At 48.2% G+C, this 21,385-nt stretch overlaps 1 protein-coding gene across 5 annotated transcripts in view; it reads left to right on the forward strand.

The window, feature by feature from the left end:
- ACACA (acetyl-CoA carboxylase alpha) overlaps window positions 1–21,385 on the forward strand; it is a 103,921-nt gene that overhangs the window by 30,623 nt on the left and 51,913 nt on the right. For 4 of the 5 annotated variants that reach the window (XM_014881125.2, XM_088176844.1, XM_088176846.1 and 1 more), the window contains 11 exons: window positions 2,154–2,267; window positions 3,686–3,799; window positions 4,340–4,429; window positions 4,862–4,980; window positions 11,819–11,842; window positions 13,817–13,960; window positions 14,443–14,539; window positions 15,811–15,918; window positions 18,159–18,215; window positions 18,527–18,571; window positions 21,218–21,259. In XM_014881125.2, coding sequence (XP_014736611.2) covers window positions 2,154–2,267; window positions 3,686–3,799; window positions 4,340–4,429; window positions 4,862–4,980; window positions 11,819–11,842; window positions 13,817–13,960; window positions 14,443–14,539; window positions 15,811–15,918; window positions 18,159–18,215; window positions 18,527–18,571; window positions 21,218–21,259 — 954 coding nt within the window. The remainder of the gene's footprint in view (window positions 1–2,153; window positions 2,268–3,685; window positions 3,800–4,339; window positions 4,430–4,861; window positions 4,981–11,818; window positions 11,843–13,816; window positions 13,961–14,442; window positions 14,540–15,810; window positions 15,919–18,158; window positions 18,216–18,526; window positions 18,572–21,217; window positions 21,260–21,385) is intronic. The other variant, XM_088176845.1, reaches the window with a different exon arrangement.

The raw sequence follows: 21,385 nt of genomic DNA on the forward strand, positions 1-21,385 counted from the left end.
TTATCACTCCTGGTTATCCAAGGGCCATTGGTGAGGCCACGGTGCTGCCTCAGGGGGGCACAGGGATTTCCCCTCTGGGGTGGGAACAGGGCACAGGGATTTCTCCTCTGGGGTGGGAACAGGAGCTCCAATGTGCCTGTGGTCACCCTTGGCACAGCTGGGTGTCCCTGAGCTGCCAGGCACTCCATGAGCCATCACTCCTCTCCCTTCCAGCTCGTGGCTCCTCACGTTTGGTGTCACCACAGTGGCAGCTGTGGCGTTTTTAGGGTGGCCGAGCTGTTTGTGTGGGCTAAGGGCAGCCTCCCTGCCTGTGTGGCTGTTATTGATGTGTCCCAGGAATCCATTATTAACCAGGGGCTCTGAGGATGGCTTTAGTAATGGTGTTATGCTGCCATCACTCACCTTTTTTAGCCAGCAGGCACTGCAGGCAGGGTGGGAACTGCTTCATCCTTCATACATCTCTTGAAATATGGTGTGACTTGTTGTTGTATGTTCATTTTCTGTGCTTAACTTATGCACATCCTGGCCTGGGCAGGATGGAGTGGCTGCTGGCATGGCAGGGTCCTGTGTCCTATCAGATTTCTGTTCCCTGGAGCAGCAGCACAACAACAGCCACGAGTTTGTGTTTCAAATCCAGCAGCTCTTGAATCCCCACAGTGTCCTGGAGTGTATAAATGCACGGAACTTCCTCTGGGAACAATCACACTCGTGTTTGGGGGCCCAGCAGTGTGGTCAGAGTTAGGGGCTCAGATGTTTTCTCAGTGGTTTCAGTGTGCTCTGTGTCCCTGGGGGATCTGTGTCACCATCCCTGGAGGTGCCATCATGCCTGAGTGGGGCTGGAGAGGGAAGGGATCAAGAGCAGTGGGAGGGAAAAGCTCTGGAGCCCTGGAATCTCGTGGACTATGAGCTGTTGTGCAGTTATTCACTCCATGGGACTTTTGTATTATTTGGCTTTGGTTTTTACTTTCTTTTCCCTGTCAATCTCACCTGCTGCACAGAGGTTTCCCCTTATCCTTTTCCATTTCTTGAATCTTCAAATGGCCTATTCTGGTCTGTAGGTGTTGAAGATCTCTTTAAACTTTTAGGCAGCAGCTCTTTCTCGTGGCAAATCCCTGTTTCATCTCACATTTCCCTCCTATGATTAATTTATCAAGACAAGCTGTTAAATGCTGTGGGGAAGAATCACGTTAGAGGCTCCTAGAGGGTTTCCAGCTTCGGGGTGGGAGGGAAGAGGCTCACAAGAAGTGTTGAAGACTGTGGGATTATTCATGGGAATTGAAACTATTTTTGGAAGAAAATCTTTACCGTTGGCATTTTTTTTGAATGGATGAATTCAGAAGAGTTTTGGAACAGCATTAACACTGGAAGTTTATGCTCTTCAGTTCTGTTGTTTTATCCAGCCAATTTGGGTAGCAAGGTAAGCTTGTGGATTTCCTCAGATCCAGGATTCTCTGGTTAGAAGAAATATTATGGAGTCAGTCCTGTAGTGTGGCAGGAAATACAGTACATTATTCATGGGTTTAGCTAGCTTTGCCTAGCCTTGTCACAGGAATGACAGATCTTTTTTTCTGGTGTTGGCTGAAGCTGCACAAAGCTTGGGTGGTTTGTGGTTGTGGAGTTGTGGGGACTTCTGAGGTTTGAGGTGTTTTTTTAAGTGGATGTCAGGAGGTTCTCTGGGAGTGTAACTCTGGTCACCCTTCATGGGCGAGGTTTGCTGACCTCTGCATGTTCCACAAGGTGTCTGGCTACAATTTAAGCTCTTTGAATTTTGCTTTGGTGCTAGGAGAAACTTCTGGTACAAACCTGAAGCTGGGGAATGGGAGAAGGTTTTCTGAGTTTCTCTGACAAGTCAGCATTTCTCACGTGTTTGGGTGCCAAAACACGTGCCACAAGTAGGAGAATGGGAGACGGTGCCTGTCCCTTCTTTCACCTTTTATTTATGTGTGTCAAATTGTTGAATTCTGAATATTTGTGTCCTTGTCAGCACAGAATTCCGGGATAATTCAGGCCAGGATAATTTAGGTCAGGACTCCTGGGGGTAGTTGTGCTCCAGCCCTGAGTGTGTGCTCGAATTCCAAGTTCAAACTCCTTTGGGGGAGCACAGAGGATGCTTTCCCTCTGTCCTAAGCTTTTCCTGCTCTCTCTGTTGCCAGGACCAGCTCTGTGGCCGTGACCCCACCTTGACAGACGAGCTGATCAACATCCTGACAGAGCTGACCCAGCTCAGCAAGACAACCAACGCCAAGGTGGCCCTGCGAGCACGGCAGGTGAGGGATCCCTGCCCGGAGCTCTCCCCCTGGGGAAATCCACACCTCCTGATGTTTGTTTTCATCGCTGTGCAAATGGGGAGAGTAGGTTCCTGTGAGCAGCTCTTTTGCAGCTAATTAACAGTGATTAACCGTGGAGACAGGGAAAGATTGCAGTTCCCAATCGGTGGGATATTTAAATTTAACAATCATTCTTTGTCCCTGCTCCTCCAAAAAGTTTTGCCTGGCTCACACAGGAGTTAACTGGGAGTAGCCCGTGGTTTGTGTGATGGAGGAAGTGGAAATAATGCCTGGTCACTGTGGTTTTTGGTGGTTTTGTCATCTGCAAACGTGACCAGCCCGGGCTGCCTGGGTTGTGCAGGAGCATGGATGGGCTCTCCAGGTTCCTCAGCTGCCTTACAATTGTTCATCCGTGTGTGCAGAGAGCAGGGAGAGCCATTTGCACAAGAACCAGATGTTCTTTGCAGCTGCTCAGGAATTACCACAAAGAATTATCCCGGCCTTTTGCAGGGTTTCTTCCATCCTTGAGCTGCGCTTTGTCAATTTTGTTTTAACCTGGAAAAAATTGGGAAAACTCTTTGATACTGTGAATTCCAAGAGTCTGCTACAGAGCTGATTTGAATGTCACACAGGCACCCAGACATTGTTGTGAGCTTCTTCTCCAGCAGTTCGGTTTAACCCTCCCTCTGTTGCCAGGAAGGGGTGAGAGGGCTCAGTGGTTTCCTGATGACGCTGACCCCGGAGTCTGATCACTGCTCTCACTGCACAGCCCTACCTCCAGCCTAAAGCAGGAGAGCTCACACTTTAGGAGGGTCTCTCCTTTTATTTCAAAGCTTGACTATTGAAATTGAACACGGTGTTTGAAGCTGCTCGGTGACCTTCTGATTTCCTTCAGGATTGTGTTGGCGTCCTTGAACCGTTCTGCTATTGAACCTCCCCACATCAGCTGGGGATGGTGCTGCAGCCCTTGTGCTGCTCTTCCACTTCATTTTCCCTGCAAGCTGCTTCCATTTCCTACCTCTGCATCCTTCACGTTGGGCATTTCATTTCACACCTGGCCCAGGTGTGTGCTGCCTGGCCTGGCCAGGAGCAGAGCGTGGGGGTCCCCACAGCTGCTCCCTGCCAGCTCTGCTTCCCAGTGAACAGCTGGGCAGGCAATCCCCAGCTCTGGCAGCTCTGCTCTGCTAAATCACATGCACTGATGGAACTTGATTGAAGCCGTTCCCTGTCTCTGTGGGGAATTGCCAATAATACAAACAGAGCAGACACACAAATGAGGCCGGGGAGGGGACAGGTTTTTTGCAGCATCCCCCCAGAATCTGGCTGCCTCTTCAGGGATGGAGCAGGCTGCTTCTGCCTGGAGCTGCCCAGCCCCCTGCTGCTGCCTCCTTTCCCTGACTTTGCCCGTGTTTCCCCAGGTTCTCATTGCTTCCCACCTGCCCTCCTACGAGCTGCGTCACAACCAGGTGGAGTCCATCTTCCTGTCGGCCATCGACATGTACGGCCACCAGTTCTGCATTGAGAACCTGCAGGTACCCACCAGCCTCCTCCTCCTGCCTCCCTGCTCCCTTCTCACTCACCTCCACGGCCCAAACTCCCTGTGCCTTTGAGCTGTGCTGCTCTGGTGGCCAGCGTGGCCCCGGTTTTTGTTTTTATGCTGATGGGAGGAGAGGTGCAGGTTCCTCCCTCTGGTCACCAGACACGGGGAAATGGGGTGGAGCTGTGCCAGGGGAAGCTCAGATTGAACATTTGGGAAAGGTTCTTCCCCCAGAGGGTGCTCAGGCTCCCCAAGGAATGGGCACAGCCCCAAGGCTGCCAGAGCTCCAGGAGATCCTCTCCTATGGTTTTAGTTTCAGTCCTGTGAGGAGCAGGGGGTTGCACTCAGTGATTCTTTCCAACTTCAGGTTTTTTGTGATTTAATATAAAAAAGTCATAATCTTTGATGAACAACAGGAAAAGCTTAGAAATCAGAACTAGCCAGGCTTAGATTTGGAGTTTTTCCTTTTGTTGCCTGATCCTGATTGCAAAAAAGAGTTCTCTTTTAAACCTCTGCTTAATGTGATCTCTCCTAGAAACTCATTTTGTCTGAGACATCCATCTTTGATGTGCTTCCCAACTTCTTCTACCACAGTAACCAGGTGGTAAGAATGGCAGCTTTGGAGGTGAGTTTATTCCCATTGAAAGAAAAAAAAAAAACAAAACAGTATTTTTAATTTTCCTGTGGATTTGATTTGTTTTGAGCACTGTCACTCTGCAAGATCCAAGAGAGCTGTAGGCTGTGTGGGATTGGGCATGCTTAGAATCTGGTGTTTAACAGCATTAACACTGATAATTGACTGAAATATCAAATTCAGGTTATGTTTGTGTGAAGACTGAGGTGGTTGAAGGCAGAAAATGAAGCTGCTGTCAGAGGCCAGGCTCACAATCCTGATGGTTCTGACCTTCCTCAAAGAACAACTTTAAATTCTGGTTGAACTGGAGTTTATCCCGCTGCTCATTTGGAGGCATCTCTTTGTTTTTTTGATACTTGAGGGGGTCTCTGGGGTGTTCCCTGCCCCAGGCCAGTGCAGCTGATGGAGTTTTTGTGTCCCCAGGTGTATGTTCGCAGGGCTTACATTGCCTATGAGTTAAACAGTGTCCAGCACCGCCAGCTGAAGGACAACACCTGCGTGGTGGAGTTCCAGTTCATGCTGCCCACCTCCCATCCCAACAGGTCAGACCACCTGCCTCTGCAGCTGGGGGTTTGGGAGGGGGCTCATCCTGAAAAAAAAAAAAAAAAACAGAAAACTTGTGCTAGGACTGGTGGAGAAAGGGGTTTAATTCAAGCCTGATCCAATTTTCGTGTATTTTCTGTTTTGTAACTTCAGCTTGGGTAGGAAATTTTTCTGCAGAATGTCAATTCTAGCTGAACGCTGAGCCTTCCAAAAGATACAATTCCAGGCAGAATAATCAATTAATGGGAATTTTAATACAGAACAGTCCAACAGTCTCTGTCCCCTTCCTGCCAGCCCTTTCTGACTGCTTGTGTGGCTCTACTCCTTCCTGCCTTTGCTGGATGAGGTGACAGCTTTTGTGCACACCATTTCTGATGGAGCAGACCAAGATGAGAGTTTTACACAAAAACCTGGTGTTGACACAGTTTGATTTTCATTTTTGCATTCCTTGTGATTACGACCAAAAGCATCAACTCTTGCTGCCTCCTCCTTGAGAAGGGGATGGCATCTCCAGTTCATTTAAAAAAAAAACCCAAAACCTGATTATCAGAACTGACAGGAACACGGGGTCAGGTTTGGGTTGGAAAGCTCATCTCCTTCCCAGCCCCTGCCATGGGCCAGGTTGTTGGTGGGTGTCTGTGGGCTCGGTCTGTCCCCTGTTTTCCCCACGAGGGTGTCTGTGCTGTCACCCTGGTTGGTCCCTGCTGGCTCTGAGGTCGCAGTGAGTCCCCGCAGCCACCGGGTGCCACTGTGGCTCCGTGCCTGCCCTTCCTCCCTCCTTTGTTTCCAAACCTCTCTTCCCTGATTTCATTTTTGGTGGGGTCCGGTCTCGCTTCATTGAGAATCCATCAGTACCTTTTATGAAATGGTTTTCAGGGTCTGCTTTGCTGGGAATGAATGGATGTCCCCAGCCAGCCCCAAACCACTCCTGCTACAAATGGGACCCGTGTTTGGGCTCATCTGTTCCCTGCATTTCTGGAATATTTGTAAATAATTGCATACTACTTTTAGTGCCCTTTTAAAATGCTCTTTCTCCCTTTTATTCTTCCTCCATTTCTTCTCTGCTGGCCTCAGTTGCCTTTGCTGCTCAGGGATTTTTGGCCTGCCAGTGCTGGCCACTGCTCTGCTGTGTGCACAGGCTTAATCACACAAGGTCAGTGGAAGAGGAGGGATGTTCCCTGCTCCAGGAGCAGCTCCTTGGCCCGAAATCCCCTCTCCCCTTACACAGGGACAGCGTTGTGAGCTCAGTTCTGCTCCTCAGGCTGCTGGCTGGTGGAAAATGCACGAGGGAAGCAGGCACAGCCCTGCCAGGGGCAGCTTCAGCTCCTTGCAATTTGGGATGAATTTGGGATGAATTTGGCTCCTGCTGCTTCTTGCTGTCCCTCTGGGGTGGCTGGAGGGTGCCCAGGCGCTGATGGTGGCACAGGGTTTAAGGAGCCCTGAAGTTAAACTCAGGACATGGAAATCTCAAAACTCTGACATTGTCCTGCTTAAGTCTTCTTTGTTGTTCTTGACCATGCTCTGTGTTCATCGTGTGCTTTTCTGTAGCTTTTGTAGCACAAATTCTTAGGCTGAAAAGCTAAAAATGCATTCCAAGGGCAAACCCCAAAGCCAAAATATCCCAAAATGTCCCTCGAGGCTCTGCAGGGCTGGTGACCCAGGAGCAGATGCCAGAGAGCCCTTAGGGGAGAATTCATTCCCTTTGGGAGCTGCTGTTACATGATGCCACACATTTTCCTCCAGTGCCTCAGGTATTTTCAAACCCTGGTCCCTTTGTGTCAGATGCCTGTGAACCTTTGAGAGCCCAAGTTTTACTGAAGCAAATATTCATGTAGAGAAAAACTGCAAACTGATAATGGCTTAAATTCTAGTTAGGTTTTGAAGTTTATATTTAAATTTTTCATTATTGGTATTTAACCCTGCTACCTTAATTGTGGCAGAAACAATCCCAGTCACTCCTCCTGAGCTGCCTGATCACAGCTCGGGCTCAGACTTTGTGTTTTTGGCCATGGAAAGATTGCCATCAGCTGCCCACAGGGAAGCAGAGAGGACAGAAAAGCTGTTCAATCTGCTGACAAAGTCACAGAAGTGCAACCTGCTCCTGGTGGGTTTTGTGGGCAGAAACTGATTGGGGAAATTATTTGTTTGAATTAACAGAAAACATCCTAATGTGAGAATCCCCACTGAATGGCAAGGGAAAGTCATAGGGAGAAAAAATGGGAATGCCAGAGGGTTTGATGGATCCATCAGCATTCCCTGTGCCCAGTGCAGGGCACATGAGGAGTGCAGTGTCACCATCTGGCAGCAAATGGAGCTGGGGACCCTCCCTGAGCAGAAACCCGGCGTGGAGGGGTGGGATGTCACCCACTGCACAGGGGGCTGCAGCCAGCCTGCTCTGGGCACAGGAGATGAGCCCTGCTCTGAGCTGAGCCATGCTGCCTGCTGCTCACACAGCTCAGCTGCCTTTGTGAGCCTGGCAGCCCGGGTGACACACACTGAAAGGCCTTTCTGAGGTGTTCATGGAACGGGCCTTGCCTAATCTTAGCTTAAAATCTTCTGTTCAAAGGAACATTGTGTGTCCAGGAGAGGGAATTATAGTGCTTTTTCAACAAAAGTGTTCCTTTCTAATCCCCTCTCCTCTCCTGCTTTCCAGCAGCCTTTCTTATGTCTGAAGCTGTAAGGTTTAAATTAAACTGGGACATTGTCTGCTGGAGGCAGCTCTTGGAGCCTCTGCTGCCCTGCTCCTCCCAGAGCATCCCCTTCTCTCCAGCTCCCCCAGCCTGTTCAGCTGCCTTGTGATCCCCCCTTCCCCAGGAACAGATGTGCTGCAGGATCAGGAGGGAAGAGCTCAGACATAAATGTGCTCCCACAAAACAGATCCCTGTTTTTTCCTCAGAGCTGGATGTGTCCCCTGGAGCAGGTGCTGACCAGGAGACTTAGAGGTGCTCTCATATCCTGATTTTGGGCTGTGGCAGGGACAGCCCAGGGCTCTGCCTTCTGCTTTGTTGAGCCCCAGAGGAAACTGAAATACAACCCAGGCTGGTTTTGGTCCCTGCTGCCCCAGCCATGCCTTGCCAACCCCTCTGGGCACTGAGCCCACACCTTCCCTGTGCCCCAGGGAGCACCCCCAGCTGCCACACTTGGCCCTGGCATGTCCTGAGGGATCCTGGATCAGGATGCAGCGTTGGAAGGAGGAAAGGAGGAAGGGTTTGGCACTGCAGATAAAGCTCTGATCATGAGCTTTAAGGCAGCTGTGACTCTGGGGACTGGACACAGGAGATGTTTGATAGCAGCACCCCCTGCACGCCTCTGGAGCCAGGAATGCACTCTCAGCAAACGTGGATGCAGAGGAAAATGCCTTGTGTGGGTTGAATTCATTCCTGGGGCTGCATCCTGTATTCCATGGTGCTTCCAAGGGGAATTCAAGCCTAGGCTTGAGTTGCTCTCAGTTCATCAACACCATCCGACCTTGGAATGGCCTGGGCTGGGAGGACCTTAAAGCTCATCTCATTCCAGCCCCTGCAGGGACAGGGAGCTTCCCACCAGAGCCCCAGCCAAGGGTATTTCCATCAGAATAAATGTCTCAGGTATCTTGTGCTTGGTTCTGCCTCCTCCCTCTGTGGATGTTTGTTCATGCCCCACCTTGGACTTTGGTGTTGCTGATTTCAGTGCTGTAGAGTGGGGCATGATCTCCCCTTTGCTGTCTCCTGATGTTTTATCATCTATGGGGTATTTTGGTTGTTCTTTTTTGTCAGCCTCTTCCTTAGCTTACAGGTAGGAACCATTTGAAAGGCTGAAAGCCAGGTTAAATATCCCTGGTCCCAAACAGAGCTTTTTAAAGAACCCCACACTCACATTTAGAGCAGCATGCAGAGGTTTTTTTTTCCTGCTATCATTTTACAACGATCTACTCATAAAATGTGAATTTATGACAAAGTGAAAGCATTTTCTAGTTGCTGGAACAGCCTCTGGCATCAGTCTTTGGATGGCAGGAGTGACCCAGCCGTGCTGCTGTGGGCTCTGACCCTACCTGGAGCCCCAAAGGGATAACTCATGGGGTGCCAGGTAGCCTGAGGTCCCCTCCTTGTTGTGAGAGTGGTTTGTACAGGGAGGGAGGAGGGGAAAATGATTCCAGGACACCTGTAAATCCCTGCAGCTCCGTGCTGAGGTTTGATGTTAATTAGGCAGCAGGCAGCAGTAATGTGCTGCTGTTCCCTTGGCTTGCCTGCCTTGGAAAGGGCAAAATCTTCCAGCAGAGCAAAGAAGGGGCTGTGGAAGGGGCAGCAAACTGAATGGAACAACGATAATTTTATGCAAATTGGACTTCTGTAGCAGATTCAGCTTGGCTGAATCACAGAGGGAGCAGAAGAATAAGGGAAGAAAGAGGGAGAGGAAAAACCCAATCAAAATGTATGGTTTGAGGCATGTTTCACAGCCTTCTGGTTAGATTCTTCTACAGAAATGAAGAAACATAAGAGGAATGGCACTGGTCAGGGCCAGTGGAATTGCTCTTTCTCCTGTGGTACTGCTGTTAATAACTACAAGTGGGTTATTGAGCCAACCTCTGCTGATTCTGCTTTGCTGCCTCATTTCCAAAGCTCTGCCCTGCTCTGGCACTCACTCACAGCTGCAGCTCTGCATGCACGGCCTTGGTGTGGGGGAGAGCTCCTGTTCTCACAGAAAAAGGGAAAGAAAAGGAGGAGGGGGGCGAGGGGAACTGAATTCAGAGTGCCCTGGGGGAGTGCAGGGGGTGCAGGAGCAATGGGCACGGCAGGGCTGGAGCTGCTCCGTGCTGGGATCAGTTCCTGCTCTGGAAGGGCCATTCTGGGATCAGGGAAGGGATCAGAGAGGGGCTGGGGCTGCTGTGCAGGGCAGGGTGTGAGGCTGTGGGTGCCAGCACTGCCCCATGGCTCTGCCCGTGTCACCCTTGGGCTGCCAGAGGCTCTGCCACAAAACCAGGGATGGCTTGGGCTGGAAAGAACTTTAAAAGATCTTTTTTTTTCCACTCTTTCCATAGGCAGGGACACCTTCCACTATCCCAGGTGACTCCAAGCCTTGTCCAACCTGTTCTTGGACACTTCCAGGGGCAGCCAGAGCTGCTCTGGGCACCCTGTGCCAGGGTCTCCCCTCCCTCCCAGGCAGGAATTTCTCCCATTTGAGCCTGCTCTCTCTCTGTTTCAATCCTCTCCTCCTTGTCTTATTTCCCTCCTTGCTCTTCCTGCCTCGGCCTCTCCAGCTCTGTGTGGAGTGGCAGGAGAAGCTCCCAGAGCTCAGCACCAGGGTGCCCTTCTTGAGGCTGAACTGAACATTTGTTTGGCTGGTTTTTTTTTATTTTTTGTCCCTGTCTTTTCTGAAAGCCTTCCAGGGACGGCTACAGGAGTGTTCCTGCTGGGGGTAGGAACTGCCAGTCCTCTCCAGACTATTTTTTCCAACTGAAGTAGATCACATGCAGCTTTCCCACTCTTTGCCAAGCTCAAAAAATAGTCCCAACCCCCTGAGGGCTCGTTCTGTGCTGACCACAGGCTCTGCAGCACAGGGGCTGTCCCCACCATCCCCCCCAAAAATGAAATACTTCTGTTACTTCTACCATAACATACATGTTTTTAGGGCTTTTTTTTTTTTTTTTTTTCCCCATATGGTTTTAGGAGATTATGGGAATTTTTTGTGGCCCTAGCATCACCTTGCAGGGAAGGTGACTCTGCTGTGACCAAAGCAGTTTGGGACAGGAGCAGGGCAGGCAGGCTGAGCAGTGTCACCATGGAATACCCTGCTCATGGAGCACTGAGCCTTTGTGCTCAGTAACCTGGGGTCTTCCCTGTGGTCTAGGATGCCAAAAAACTTTGTGGTTTGATCTCCTGAAGGGCAGGGGGTGAATGTCCACTCACATGTTCCTCAAAGCTCTCCCTTCCATCTTTTCATTCTTGCTCATCCCTTTGCACAAGCCTCCTGTGTGCAAGGACTTGTTAAAAAAATTCAATCTATTCCTGCTGTTTTTGCATGTCAGACCCCAGCAATGTTTCCATCTTGCATGGAGCACTGTCCTGGCTGTTCCAGGTGTGTTCTGGGCTGTGCTGCTGTTCTGCTGCTGTGAAAATGTGCCCCTCACTCCTCGTGTGCATCAAACGTGGGGAGAGTTGGGTCGGTGTTATATTAGAATTGGTAAAGTTTTCCTCAATTTAGCCTTAAATTTGTTCTTTTTAGCCTTCAGGTTGTTCTTTTTTAGTGCTGAGAGCTGAGAATGCACCGTGTTCCATGGTGCTGTGTGTGTTTGCTGTGTTGCTGCATGGTGGGAGCCTGTGCGTGGGCTGCTGCTTAGCCTGGAGGTTTGGCACTGAGCATTTGGCTTGTTTTCCTGAACCTGTTGCAATTTTCCTGTGTGAGATGGCCATTTTTATTTTTTATTTTTATTTTTATTTTTATTTTTATTTTTATTTTTATTTTTATTTTTTTTTTATTTTTATTTTTATTTTTATTTTTATTTTTATTTTTATTTGTTTGGTTTTTTTGCTCTGTCAGGGAGTGCAAGCTGCCCTTTGGTCTTTCTTGCTTGGCACTGGGTGTGTGCAAAGGGGCTTGAAGTGGGGACAGCAATGGAAGCAGTGTGGGCTCCCTGGCACGTGCCAGGTGTTCTGGAATATTCCATTCCTGGCCTGGCTCTGCCCGTGGCAGGTGAAGGAAGGTGGTGGGTGCCTCCCCAGGAGCTCTCCCTGGCAGCTCACAAATTTGGGAGAGTCAACTGCAAAGATTGTTGCTGGTTGTGTGCCTCAGTTTGATGATGGTTCTTGATGATGGCTTTCACTAACCAGTCTGTGACTAACTGTGGTTGTTTGATTACAGAGGGAACATCCCCACGCTAAACAGGTATGGTACTCATCATCTTCTCAAATTTCAAAAGCCACACTAGAAAGAAGTAGCCTAATCCTGAATGTTTTAACATGTTTTGTTGTAGTGCCCTTCTCTTTACTTGGGAAACTCTCAACCATAACTCTTCTTTTACCTTCCCTTTTCTTCTCCCTTTGTCTAATACATGTTTTCAGCTTTTCTCTAAAAAAAAAAAAAAAAAAAAATAACAAAATCTTTGCATGCAGCAGTCTCTGAAACCAGATTTGCTGTGTGACTCAGCTCACCTGCAGTGTGTTACACAGCAAAGTGCTGTCCTAGGGTCTTTTCTGGCACTGCATTCCCAGGGTGATCCCAGGCAGTTCCTCCCAGCCCATCCTGGTGCCACCCTGCTTTCGTGTCCATAGCTTAGAATTTGTCAGGGCTGTTTCACCTCCCTCACACCATAGATGAATCTACATCTCAAACAGCTGACAGCATGTTTTGTTGTGGTTTGGATGCTAATTTTTCCTCCTGTGTCTCAGTTGAAAAGTATTTCTTGTTTTAAATAATACATGAAAAATGTCTGCTGTCTCTTTGTTCGGTTCCTGTTCTGTGATAGTTTTTGTATTAGTTGTAAGAAACGTACACCAAGGCATGTCCTGAAAAATTCCTCTTTCAAAACGTGAATACCTATTATTTATTACTGCTTACAAGCCTATTTAGGGAAAAATAGTAAAAATGGGCTTGGAAGTCTCACGGCTCTTAATCAGAGATAAATTGAGGAAACAGAGAGTGACTTTAAGCATGGAGAGCTATTAATCACACTGATGATACTTTAGACTTGTTAACACTGTGCTCAGGGCTGGATCACAGTGGGTTTGGTGTGTGGGAAGGGGGAGATCCCAGCTGGGAGGTGGCTGTGCCAGGAGCTCCTGGGTCAGAGCTGGCCCTGCTTTCCCCACACACAGCTCAGCACCCCTTGGATTTCCCAGCTCTGAGGCACTGTGTGTGTGGTGGGGAATCAATTCCCTGACTTTTTTCCCCCCCATCTCCTCCTCTTCTGGCACCAGTTGGGAGGAGCAAAATTAATGTGTCCCCAAGGGCAGGGAGAGTGAGTGAGGAGTCCCTGGGCCAGCTCCCTGCTCGTGTCTCTTCAGAAGTGTCACCATGTCACAGGCAGCTCTTGAAATAATTCTGAATGAAGATGAGTCTGTCATACAGCTCAGAAATTGGTGATAATTACTGCAGAGAAGGCAAACCCCAGCTGTGGTCACCAGACAAAGGTCCAATCTAATTGTGTGCCTTTTCCTCACTATGTGGGAAGATTCCTCTGCTAGTCTTGACCATAGCATTGGGAGTCTTTAAAAAAAGATAAAAAATCACAGAACCAGTGAGGTTGGAAAAGATCTCCAAGACCATGGAGTCCAACCTGTGACTGATCCCCACCTTGTCAACCAGCCCAGGGCACTGAGTGCCACATCCAGTCGTTTCTTGAACAGAAAGGGTGGGAATACGAGTGTTAGACTCAGTAAAGAATTTTGGAGAAGTCACTGTACCACTCTGCACTTGAGGAGTGCAAATTAAAGTATGGACAAAAAAAATCATGGAATCAATAAGATAATGCAGCATGGTGTGCTTCAACCTAATTTCTAAAAATGTACTGAATCCTTCAAGTGTCAAATCTTAAAATTGCTGCTGTTTGAATCATGTTCCACCTGTAGAGCAAAACATAAAGACAGGAGGAAAAATAAGTTCAGCTTTGCATAGCCAGAATTTTCCTGTCACCTCAAGAAATACCTGTTTTAGGGGGTCATTAGATTATTTGCTAACTCGGAGTGAGCCAATATGCAGGTGAGGGTGGCACCAGAGGCATGGCAGGGGCTCTGGAGCAGGCTGAGAAATCCAGCACGGGTTGCACAGCCACGCTCCAGGTGCTCAGAGCAGGTGCCCAAACCTGCTCCCCGTGCTGTCCCCTGTCCCTGCTGACTGTGCCCTCGTTGTTTTGCTGTTTAGGATGTCCTTCTCTTCCAACCTCAACCACTATGGGATGGTGCACGTGGCCAGTGTGAGTGATGTGCTGCTGGACAATTCCTTCACGCCCCCGTGCCAGAGGATGGGTGGCATGGTCTCCTTCCGCACCTTCGAGGACTTTGTCAGGTGTGTGGGGCTTCTTTCTGTGGCCACCTCCCCACCTGGGCCCTGACAGAGCTGGGGGAAGGCTTAGAGCCAGGTTTAGAGCCAGGTTTAGAGTGGTCCTGAGCGTGTTTCCCTGTTGGGATCGCTGCGTGTGTGTCCCCAGGCTGCTGGAGGAGCAGTTCTGCAGACAGGGATGGAGCAGCATCCTGGGTTCCTGCTGGTTGGAGACCACTTGGGAATGTGCTGATGTCTCCTAATGCTCCGTGGATGTGTTTGGGGGGATTTCTTTGTGCTTCCAACCTTTTGGGATAGAGCCCTCAGCCTGCACCCACGAGATCTCTGACAAATGTTGGACGATCCTGACTCTGGTTTGAGGAATTGCCCCCTCATCTTTGGGGGAAGGAGAAGGAGCCCTTTCCTGCCGGGACTGGTGGTGCAGTGCTGGCTGCTGTGTGTGCTGGCAGTGCTGTGGTGGTCACTGCTCCTTCCCTGCTGTATTCCAGGATTTTTGATGAAGTCATGGGATGCTTCTGTGACTCTCCCCCGCAGAGCCCGACGTTCCCCGAGGCCGGCCACGCTTCCCTGTATGATGAAGACAAGGTAGGGTGTTTTTTTTTGTTGTTTTTTTTTTTCAGGAAGGTGCTGTCAGGCTGGCAGCAGGCTGGGGCTGGGGTGCTGGCAGCAGGAGTGAAGTTTTGTGTATTTATGGCCGTGATTTGCTTGCTCGTTGCACAGCGGGTGACTCGGCGTGGGCGGCCGCTTCCCAGCTCGCCTCTAAAACTATGGCTCAGCCTCTTGCTCCCCATGTAAATTTAGTTTATGGCTTTTAGCATCAGCAGAATCACTCCATCCACGGCGGCACAGCAGAGTTTAAACCCACCATTAAGTCTCCAGACCCTCTCTCTGCACCAGGATGTTGAACTGCACCTTCAGCTGTCTTTGTCCTACGTCTGACTCGCCGTGTTTCCTGTCTTACCCCCTTCCCAGTCACCTTAAATCCTCGTTCTTCCCTCTGCTCTGCCTCTTGGAACTGTTTTTTGGGAGGAAAAGCTGAGTGGAGCTGCTCAGTTTGTGCAGTGCTGTGGAGAACAGGTGCAGAGGAGGCAGGTGGTCCCTAATCCGTAGGGATAGAAGTGCATTTCCCTCAGGACACAGGTAGCTGCTCCACAAGAGTGGGAAGCTCTGCTGGAATACAGCCTGTGTCCAGAGCAGGGCTTTGTTTTCCATTTGATCCATTGATCCTGATGTGTTGGAAGCACTGTAGCCTTTTCCAGAATATTACTGTCAACCTTAATGTCCTCAGATCCCTCTCTTCACATCCCCTCACCTCACCAAGGTAATTTCCTGTCCAGGCTCACTTTTTCCCACTTAATCACAGGCTCCTGAAGACTGAAGTTGTAATTGCTTGGAGCTCTAATGGAGCTGATGTTTCCACATTATTTCATGTTGTTGTAGATCTGAAAACTCACATTGTTTTGCCCCTCCACTTTGATTAATTTAATTACTTTCCTTGATGCAAAGTCCTCTACTGTCCTTGGGCTGCATCTGATGAAGAGAGGCCCCGACCCTGTGCCCTGTCTCGTCCTCAGACTTGGATTCTCCAAAGGAGGCTCCTGTTTGATGTTTGTGGACATTGACTTGTGTGAAATTGCAGATTTATGAGGCTCTTTGCTCAAGGATTTCCCTCAGAGTTTTCCCTGGTGAAGTCATTCCCCCCCCTGGAGCATCTCTGGGTTTCATTTCCCCCCAGAGCATTTCTGCGTCCATCCCTTTAAAGCTGGGTTTGGGGAGCCTGTTCTGAGGCCTGCCAGACATTAAACTGTTAACGATTTCTGATTTTCCCCGTGGGGAACATTCCCTTGTGCCTGCAGAGTGCTCGGGAGGAGCCCATCCACATCCTCAACGTGGCCATCAAAACCGACAGCGACGTGGACGACGATGGCCTGGCTGCCATGTTCAGGGAGTTCACCCAGAGCAAGGTGAGCCCCCTGCCTCTGGCCCTCTGCACCATGGCAAAAAGGCTTCCTGTTCCCAGGATTTTGGGGGGGGAGATTTGGTTTGATTTCAAAACCAGCGTGCTGCAGTCACGTCCTTGATTTATCCCAGCCAGACCCTTCCCTTTGCTTTGTCTGGATGTAGCTGCACCTTCCTGAAGCCACCAGGTCGTTGTTTCTCCTTCTGATCTGTCAGGTCAGGGCTTCTTCCCTTGAATTTCTGGTGGGATGAAAGACTTGGAAGGTTTTAAACACATCAGGTCAATCCACATACTCTGAAAATGTGTTCTGTCCCTTTGCCTGGTGATAAAGTTGTTGCATGAGCAACAGAACCGTGTAAAATGACATTAAAATGTCCTGTATCTGTGTATCACCATAGTCTTAATGCAATTTAGATTTACTGCCCTTGTTAGCATGCTGGAGCATCCACCTGATACAATATTCCTGGCATGAGGAGGAATTATTTGGCATGTTCTGCTGCTCGTTCTTAAGTGTGGGATGCACTTTAGAGTCCCAGATGTGAGTGCTGGGACAGCCTGGCTTGGGAACAGCCTCTTTGTGTCCCCTCTGGGCTCTGCCTGCACCTGCTTTTCTGAACTCCACCAGTTTGTGGAGCTGGATGTCCCAGCAGGAGCTGGGATTCCTGGTGCTGCACTGGTTTTGGGAGCACTGAAAGAGCTGCACAGCTTCTCAGTGTGGGAGGGGGGAACAGATCCTGCAGAAATCAGGGGTTCCAAAGTGGGACTGGCATCCACGTGGCTTCAGCAGCTCCCTGTCCCTTTAAACAAGGAAAGCAATCAAATCTAAGAATTAAAACTAGTTCTGCTTTTCATCTGCTTGATCATGCTCCAGGCGTTTTATGGGAGGGGATAAAAGGAAAGAAATAAAATATATATATATATATATAAAAAAAAAAATCCAAAACCACATTAAACTATCAAATAGGTTGATCCAAATTGTCCAAATAATCTTCTAGTCCCAGCATGTTGTGTGTGGTTTTTTTAATAGAAATTAGGATCATATACTTGTAAATGACTTGTGGAGGAGATTGAGGCAGTCAGTGGAAATGGAGTTTCTCCAGGTGCTGATGGCTAATCGCTCTCTAATAGCTGTGGCCTTGCTGGGAGACCCACATTATTACCATGTAATCAGAATCCTGTTGCTCTGCTGTTATTGTCTGCCACTTGTGGAATTTTAAAAGCAATAACAATTTTTGCTTTTTAAATCATGGCATTATTAAAGTTATTTTCTTCCTCTTGCCATGAATATAGTCACTGCTGCTCATTTCCAAAGGGCTTAACCTTAGTAAAACATCACAGTCTGTGCAGAGAGGGGCTGGTTTGTTCCTGCCTGAGCTGAGTTGTTGTTCCTTTTTGTGTTCTTTGCTTTTAAATTGCAAGAGGGAGCAGGAGGGAGGAAAGTTTGAGAAAGAGGAGAATTATGAGATCTTAGCACTTCAGAGGGTCAGTGGTGTGACAAACAGTGATGGCAGCACTTTTCTGAGAGGGGCTGAGGGGAACACGAGGGAGAAAAAAAAAACAAACCTGACATCTGACTTGTGTCCCCTTTGCACTGTGAAATCTTGGGATCTCTTGGGTTGGGAGGGACCTTCCTGACATCCCATCTAACCCTTGTCCATCTAATTCTTGTCACGTTCCTCTCTGCCCATACAAAAAGTCCCTCTCCCTTCTATTTTAATGCCCTTAGAGCACTGGGAGGTCCCACTGAGGCCCCCCCCAAAGGCTCCTCCAGGCTGAGAGCTTTGGGCTGGCTTATCCATGAGCTCACTGTGCCAAAAGCAGGTGTGAGCTGCGTGTTTCCATGGGTTAGCTCCTCCAAAACTCATTTTCCATCATTTTCCATCACCTCGCCACATCTACACCGTGCTCCCTTCAAAAAGCAATCCTGGCAAATCACCGAGGGTATTTCCTGCAAGATTTGGGTGTGACTCCTCTGCATTCCTGCTTAGCCAGGCTCGGTGGAATTCACTACACTGGATTTGGTTATTTACCTGCTCAGGTGGAAGTGTTTTTATGGTGTTTATTCTGGGTATTTATTTTGGGTATTTCTGCTGCTAAAGGAGCAGCAGCTGGGAAAGCTGAAGGAGAGCAGGAACTCAGAAGGATCTGCAGAGCTTTTTTTCAGTTCTTACAGGATTTCAGCATGTTTCCAGTCTGTTCTTTCTCTGCCAGTCCAGTCACCTGTTTCCATCCTTGTTTCTGCAGAAATCAGTCCTGATTGAACATGGCATTCGAAGGCTGACTTTCCTTGTGGCACAAAAGGTATTTCAGCATCTCTCCTGATGCTCAGAACTCTTTGGTTTCTAGCTCGTTATACCATTGGCATCTGACATGTTTTTCCTTCAAATTAAATGCTGTATTTACTGTACTTAGCTCTCTCTTCACTGTTTTTGTCCTCTAAAACTTGAGATGGTTTTCATGAATTCGCTTAAGAAAATTAATTTACAATTGTAAACAATCTTGACGCCTCTTGTATTCTTGAATTAATTAATTTTTGATTTTAATCCTAATTGCTAGCTGTCTTCTGCTTTTGTTTTTTTTTTCTTCCTATGTGTGTATGTTTCGTTTGTAAGGACTTCAGGAAACAGGTCAACTATGAGGTGGATCAGAGATTCCATGTAAGTAAAAAGGGCCTGGAATGTGGTGGCATTCCTGAAGTGAGGCCAGCAGACACTCAGGGGGCTCTGGGCTTCTCACTTGGAGCTCATTTCATGCCCACACTGGTGCCAAAGTGAAGTGTTGGAGTCTTTATTTGAACATCTGGTTGCAATTCAGAGGGGCCACTGAAATTCTGAGTCCCCCCCCTTGTCACCTGGCTGAGCTCAGGAAGCCACACTGATAAAAATTTCCTTGTGTTTTAGTGGTGTTTTCTGTTCTGAAGTGCAATTATCAGTGAGAACTTATTTCTTGGCTAGTGTGGTGATTTCTTTCGGCTTCTTACTGATTTTTAAAAATAACTCGGAGCAGTCACTGAAGGGACTTGTTAAATTTGGCAGAGTGGTTTTGTGATGTGGGAAATGCTGGGTGCTCTTTCTGCTGAGAATTACTTCTCTCCCCAGGACCTGGGCATCAGTGAGGCCTGGTTTAGGTGGAAATGTAAAGCATAAACCAAATTTTTATCTCTTGGGTATCCACTTTTCAATTCTGGAAGTTATCAAGAGCCTTTGAAGTGCAAGAAATTCACCCTGTGCTCAACACAGCTGGTCTAGGAGGGTTTGTGAAGGGAAAACCAGTTCACAAATCAGCAGAAATAGTGTTGGAGCCTACGTGGGAGTCACCAAGTGAGAATTGTTACTCACAGTGCAGGTACTGAGGTGTCAGTCAATGCCTTGGGAAACTGGATTTGGTGGAGAGCTTTTTGGGACATTTAGCAAGAAAAATCTGGGCTTTAGGTTTGAAAATCTAGGTTTGAGAAAGTCAGTTTTAGAGAACAGAATGGGCGCTGGGGGAATGAAGAATGAGAGTTGCTGAGTAAATGCTGTGGGAAGTGTCAGAGGTCAGGAGGGAGGCACAGAGCAGGAGGAGCCATCCCCAGGCTCTCCCTGCACCCTCAGTTTGGTGTCATCTGGCTGCAAAGTTTGTGGAGCACCTCTGGGAGCTGCTCTGTCAGTCTTTATTACTGCCTGCTATCCCAGCCCCTTCATTACTGGACCAACTATTAACTTAGCCAGGGCCTGGGCTTGGGTTTGTTTTTGTTTTAATTACAGTCTATATAATTAGTTCCCAGCATGTTGAGGTAATAGAGAGTTGCTCCAGCAAGCTTCCAATTTCCTCATCTCATTAGGTTTTTAACGTGATTATTAGTATAATAATCAACTCTGATGATTTCTGGTGTAGCTTCTCACATTCTGCAGTTTGCAGGGTGTCTTGATTGGCTAATTTAGGCAAATTATTTTGATTGTCTTGATGATGGTTGGTTGATTAGAACACAGCAGGGGTATAATTCTTCTGCCTAGGAAATGGAGCACTCTTTTGGATTTTTTGGTACCAGGGCACTGAGGATTTTTGTGTGTGTGCACATCTAATGATGATATTTGCCCAGCACACCAGTGAGGTGCCTTGGAAGCAATTCCATTAGTGGTGGAATGAGCCTGGAGATGGTGGGAGAAGCTGGCAGCGTGCAGGGGAGGGCAGGTAGGAGGGGTTGGGAGAAGTGAGGAAACGTGGAAGAGGTTGTTTCTTACATGAGCCTCACAGACAATGGGTATATTGAATTTTTAGGCAGCATTTCTTGTACCACTGCTTATTTTGGGAGAGTTTCCAGGCAAACAAAGTTGTTTTGCTCAACTGAGTGTCACCAGGTGATATTTGGAGGCTGTTTTACCTAGGAGGGAAGGAAGATGACTGACCAGAATTGTACTTTTAGCCTTAAAATCTGTGTTGCTCAGTGGTGGCTCGTACAGTGTCACTGGTTGTCACACTCCCCCCAGCTGGGCTTGTTCATCTTTCGTGGATAATGGAATGTGAGGCAGAAATTCAGTGGCTGCAGGTCAGATTCTCTGTTTTTTTTTGCTTAGTGAGACAGTTCTGGCAAGTTGTGTGTGTCCCTCGAGGTCACCTTGAGCACAGGCATCAGTGTTCTCATGCAAAGCTCTGCCCAGTGAAAGGGCAATCCCAGGGCATGGATTTGCCTGGATGGATCTGGAAGGACAGGATGCTGTCTAGGCTTTCTCTCTTCAGCTCAGATTTGTACAATATTTCAAAAAACTCTCAAGGCTCTGCCAGGGTTTTATCTATGCAACAGAAAACCTGAGAATCTGGGTGGTGTATGGAGGATTTTTGTGAGGTTTTTGCTGTTCCACACAAGAGAATAAAGTTATTTGATTGCAACTCCCAGTTTTCCTTGGGAAGAGAGTTTTTCTGGCAGTAATGGCATGAATAGAGATGTAGAATAAGATCATTATTCTGTGTACATCTACATCCATAACAGAGTGTTCATATCACTCCAGACATTTCCACAGGAATCTTAATCAGAACTAGAAAAAAAATTCCCACTTCTGTTTTCTCTGTTAATAACTGACCATAATGATCTCAAGCCAATCAAGTAGCCTCTTTTGCATTAGTGAGGGCAGGTTTAAGCTGCCTCTGCTGTCTTGAAGGTGACTTGATTTTTCTACCACCTTTGTGATGTTGAAAAAGTGGCTGGGAACAACTTGTGTCACCTCCTGTGCTGTGGTGCTGCCCCAGGAGTGGCCTGAGAGCACTCTGGGGACATCAGTGCTTGCTTTGGGAGGGCTAACACTGTTGTTTTTATTTTCAAACAGAGGGAATTCCCAAAGTTCTTCACGTTCCGTGCCCGGGATAAGGTGGGTTGGATATTTTTAATATTTTTTTCCGGTGTTAGGCTTTATCTTTCTTTCATGCAGCGATTCACTACTCAGAATCAGGACAAAACTCACTGTTTTCTGTGGAAAAGAGGGTTTTTTGAGCTT

This window comes from Sturnus vulgaris, chromosome 21, assembly GCF_052056855.1.
Source record: "Sturnus vulgaris isolate bStuVul1 chromosome 21, bStuVul1.hap1, whole genome shotgun sequence".
NCBI classification, from domain to species: domain Eukaryota; kingdom Metazoa; phylum Chordata; class Aves; order Passeriformes; family Sturnidae; genus Sturnus; species Sturnus vulgaris.